Consider the following 5,381-nt stretch of genomic DNA (forward strand, 5'->3'; position numbering starts at 1 on the left):
AAAGGATTATCTAATAATCCTCTAATGATTTGCACTTGTGAACGGTCGGGTAACCTTTGCTTTATAGCAAACTTATTTTCCCGGTGGGACTTTTGCTATAGAGGCAAAGATTATCTAACCGCCCCGGAGTAGTTCTTCGCTTGTGTGCCTTGATATTAAAGGTCTTATTGCTGCCGTTGAAACTTTCTTCGTACTATGCTTTCCATTGCTGCCTCATTAAAAGCCTTGCCAGAAAATCCAATTAGGACAAAAATTGGACGAAGGGAAAAAGAGTGCAGCAATACTTCCAGTACAAACGATGTTTGTCAGCATAATATCTCTTGAGGTGTACCACATTCCAATTGCTTGGCAACTTTTCTCCATTCTGATTCTCTAACTCGTATGAACCTTTCCTGGTGATAGCTGAAACCTGATAGGGGCCTTCCCAGGTTGGGCCTAACTTCCCTGCATTGAGTTCCCGGGTGTTTTGAGTTACTTTCCTTAAAATCAAATCTCCCACTTTAAAGCGACGAAGGTTGGCTCTTCGATTGTAATATCTTTCCATTCTCTGCTTTTGTGTCGCCATCCTTATATGTGCCAAGTCCCTGCGCTCATCGAGTAACTCCAAGTTGACCAACATTGCTTCATTGTTCGCTTCTTCATTTGCATGGAAGTACCTTAAGGTAGGCTCCCCTAATTCCACCAGAATTAAGGCTTCTGCTCCGTATACAAGGGGAAAAGGAGTTTTCCCCGTGCTCGATTTAGCCATCGTTTGGTATGCCCATAAAACTCCGGGTAGTTCCTCAGGACATTTACCTTTAGCCGTTTCCAACCTTTTCTTGAGGATTTGTATAATCACTTTGTTCGTTGACTCCGCTTGGCCATTTGCGCTTGGATGATAGGGTAAAGACGCGATCCTCTTTATTTTCAAATCTTTAAGGAACTTTGTGATCTTTGCGCCGATAAATTGCGGCCCATTGTCGCACGCTATCTCTTTTGGTATTCCGAACCTGCAGATTATGTTTTCCCACAGGAAATCCACCACTTCGCGTTCGCCGATCTTCTGATAAGGACTTGTTTCCACCCACTTAGAAAAATAATCAGTTAAAATACCTTACCAGGAGCCGGCGACAGCGGTTCAGCGATGTCCATCCCTCACTTCATGAACGGCTACAGAGACAGGACTGAATATAGTGGTTCCTCCTGTTGATGTATTAGTGGTGCGTAGTGTTGGCACTTATCGCATTTTTGTACGAAAGCTTTGGCGTCTTGTTCCATGCGGGGCTAATAATAGCCTTCCCTTACAAGTTTTAACACTAAGGAATATACGCCTGAATGGTTTCCGCATATCCCTTCGTGGACCTCTCGCATAACATAATTTGCTTCGGATGCTCCAAACATCGGTCCAGCGGGCCTTGGATAGATTTTCTGTACAATTATCCTCCTTTATAGCTATACCGTGCTGCTTTGACACGTAGCGCCCGAGACGCCTTGGAATCTTTGAGCAATTTCTCGTGCTCGAGATAATCGATGATCTCATTCCTCCAGTTCCAGACCAAATTAGTAGTATTTACCTCGTAATAGTTATTTTCATCCAGGATCGAGTGCATCAGTGGTACTACCGTCCCGGACTCTGATCCCTTTATTTCTGTTTACGAGCCGAGGTTATCCAGTGCATCCGTTTCTGCATTTTCTTCCCTTGGGATGTGAGTAATCGACCACTCCCTCATACCTGATTTACCACCAGCTATGAGTCGCACTTGATTTCTATGACCTCGGAATCTAGTCTTCGGGCCAGTTCGAGTCCTACAATCAAAGCCTCATACTTTGATTCATTATTAGTTAAAGGGACCGTTCTGATGGCTTTCCTTAGGGTTTCTCCCAAAGGCGTGGTTAATACTATGCCAAGCCCGGACCCTTTTACGTTGGAGGCTCCGTCCGTGAATAAGGTCCAAACTCCCGATGTCGATTCTAACACCATGACTGCTTCTTTGGTTGCTAGAGGCAGCAATCCCGGACTGAAATCGGCCACAAATTTAGCCAAGACTTGTAACTTAATCACAGTCCTTGATTTATATTCTATGTCGATTTCACTCATTTCGACGGCCCATTTTGGCTAGCCTACCCGAAGTTCGAGTTTGTGAAGGATATTCCACAGGGGAAATGTGGTCACCACAACTATTGGATGACATTGGAAGTAGGGCCTCAACTTTCGAACGACGACTACGAGAGCTAAGGCCAGCTTCTCCAAGTGCGGGTAGCGAGTCTTCTCCCGTTAAAATTTTACTAACGTAATAAATGGGAGATTGCATACCTTCATCCTCTCGGACAAAAACTGCACTTACCGCTACTTCCGAGACTGCAAGGTAGACCAACAGTGTTTCACCTTCCTTTGTTTTCGAAAATAATGGAGGTCTTGACAAGTACCTTTTCAAATCTCTCAAAGCCTCTTGGCATTCTGGGGTCCATTCGAAGTTGTTTTTCTTTTTGAGCAGTGCGAAGAAACAGTGGTATTTCTCCGATGACCGAGAAATAAATTTGCTCAAAGCGGCTAATCTCCTCGTGAGCCTTTGGACTTCTTTCACGCTTGACACGGAATGTCTTCGATGGCCTTGATCTTACCGGGGTTTACCTCGATCCCCCTTTATGATACCAGAAATCCTAGGAATTTACCGGAGCTGACCCCGAATGCTCACTTCTCTGGGTTAAGCTTCATGTTATGCTTCCTTAGGATGTCAAAAGTTTCTTGTAGATGCTTAAGGTGATCACCTGCATTCAAAGACTTAACGAGCATATCGTCTATATAAACTTCCATAGTTTTCCCTATTTATTTTTGAAACATCTTATTTACGAGCTGCTGATAAGTGGCTCCGGTGTTCTTCAACCCGAAGGGCATCACATTATAGCAATATATGTGCCGAAATTTGTTATAAACAAAGTCTTTTCCTGATTCTCCAAGTTCATCTTAATTTGGTTGTACCCAGAATAAGCATCGAGGAAGCTCATTAACTCGTGCCCGACCGTAACATCAATCATTTGATCAATGTTTGGCAGTGGGAACGAGTCTTTTATGCACGCCTTATTCAAGTCTTTTTAATCTACACACATGCAAAATTTATTGTTCTTCTTGGGAACTAGTACTATATTAGCTAGCCAGTCTGGATACTTTACCTCTCGGATCGAACCGATATCGAGTAAGCGAGTTACCTCTTCTTTGACGAATTTGTTCCTGGCCTCCGCAATAGGGCATTTCTTTTGTCTTAACGGAGGAATGTTGGGATCCAAACTTAGCTTGTGTCTTTCTACCTCCGTTGGGATCTGTCATGTCCGCATGCGACCAAGCAAAAAAATCAGCATTAAATTTAAGAAATTCAATAAAGCTAGACCTGAGCTAGGGGTGCAGTCCTGTCCCCAAGTGGAATTTCCTTTTTAAGAACTCTTCAAACAATGAAACTTGCTCGAGCTCTTCCGCTGTGGATTTTGTTGCATCCGTCTCTTCTGGTGCATGGAAATACCTTGACACCTGATAAGATTCCGACGCCTCTACCCCGGGCTAACTTCATTCGATTCAGAAGCGGGTGCATGTTCCTATAGTTTCTATGCCACATGTTCCTTCCCTTTGCTACTAGAGATCGAAATCGCATTCATCTTCCTCGTCGTCGGTTGGTCGCCCCTTATCTGTTTAATTCCTTCGGGAATTGGGAATTTCAGCAGCTGATGATGTGTTGACGGTACAACTCCCATCTAGTGCAATCATGGTCTTCCCAGAATAATATTATATCCCATGTCACCATCTACCACTTCAAAAAGAGTCATTTTCATCACCCATTCAGCGTTCGTGGGCAACAAAATCTCTCATCGGGTTGTCACGCTCGCAAGGTAGAATCCAACGAGGAGTTTTGTGGTCGAATGAAACTTTCGGTGAGTTTAGCTTGCTCCAATACTCTCCATTGTATGATATTGGCCGAACTTCCTGGATCCACTAGAACACGTTTGATTTTAAAGTCTAGCACATTTAAAGAAATTACCAATACGTCATTGTGCGGTAGCAACAATCCGTCTACATCTTTCCTCCGTGAAAGTGATGTCGTCTTCAGCAACTTCCCGGAATCTCTTGCTATAGGTTATCAATACTTTCATCTTTTTTTCTGCCAAGAAGGTGACCCCGTTGATTTTATTCCCCCTGAAGATCATGTTGATTGTCTGGCGCAGAGGATCTTCTCTTGCTTTCGAGGGTTCTGTGTTATCCCGGTTGCGACCATAGTTGTTCTTGGGCCGGTCACTTAAGAATTCTATGAGAATTCTAACAGTGTCACCACATCTTCCCGGAGATGTCGGCAGTCCCTAGTCCGGTGGGCCATTCGTCCCGTGGTATTCACATTACAAGTTGGGATCCATATGGCTAGGATCGGATCTCATCGGCTTCGGGAACCGTGCTTCTTTGATGTTTCTCATAGCTGACACCAACTATACTACACTAACGTTGAAATTGTATTCTGACAGCTTAGGGTAGGAAGGATCCCGCGTACCTGACGCTTCTTTGTCCTGCAATGATCTATTGTTCCGACCGTGATCAGTTCTTCTGTCGGTGGCCCCTCAAAGACGTCTGCTCGTGTCGAAATCGTCTTTTGATTTTTCTCTGTTCTTCTCCCGACCTTTTGCCGATGACGGGAAGCCAACCTGATCATCTTCGATCCTTATCTTCGACTCGTACCGGTTGTGGACATCCGCCCAAGTCGTTGCTTAAAATTCAAGCAAGCTTTCCTTCAGTTTCCAGGAAGCGTCTGAACTTCTTGGATTCAGACCCTTGGTGAATGCTTCAGCAGCCCATTCATCCGGAATATATGGGAGCAACATTCTCTCCTTTTGGAACCCGGTAACGAACTCTCGAAGCAACTCAGATTCTCCTTGTGTAATTTCGAATATGTCGGCCTTTCAGGCCTGTACCTTTTTGGCCCCGGCATGAGCCTTAATAAAATAATCTGCGAGCATGTCAAAGGAATTTATAAAATTCTCGGGTAACAACGAATACCACATCAAGGCTCCCCTCGTGAGAGTGTCTCCATATTTCTTCAGCCAAACATATTCAATCTCGTGAGAAGCTAAATCATTCCCCTTCACCGCCGTTGTATAGGTGGTAATATGCTCCTGAAGGTCTGAAGTTCCGTCATACTTTGGCACATCAGGCATTTTAAACCTCTTCGGGATTAATTCTGGTGTCACGCTTGGCTTGTATAGCAGCTGAGTATACTTCTTTGAGTCCGGACCTTTCAGCACCGGTGGCGCGCCTGGGATTTGGTTAATGCGGGCATTCACTTCCCTCATAAACCGTAAGAGTTCATTCTTGAAGGGATCGCTTTCGTTATTGGGGCCGAATCCGCTCTCCCCAGCCCTATCGGAGC

The 5,381-nt window shown here is 44.6% G+C and overlaps 1 protein-coding gene across 1 annotated transcript; it reads right to left on the bottom strand.

Annotated features, from left to right (window-relative positions):
- Positions 1-241: 241 nt before the first annotated feature.
- On the bottom strand, positions 242-748 carry LOC138908564 (uncharacterized). The gene has a single exon (XM_070199240.1). The coding sequence runs from the start codon at positions 746-748 to the stop codon at positions 242-244; it is 507 nt and encodes a 168-aa protein (XP_070055341.1).
- Positions 749-5,381: the final 4,633 nt, after the last annotated feature.

Source organism: Nicotiana tomentosiformis, chromosome 3, assembly GCF_000390325.3.
Source record: "Nicotiana tomentosiformis chromosome 3, ASM39032v3, whole genome shotgun sequence".
Classification (NCBI taxonomy): domain Eukaryota; kingdom Viridiplantae; phylum Streptophyta; class Magnoliopsida; order Solanales; family Solanaceae; genus Nicotiana; species Nicotiana tomentosiformis.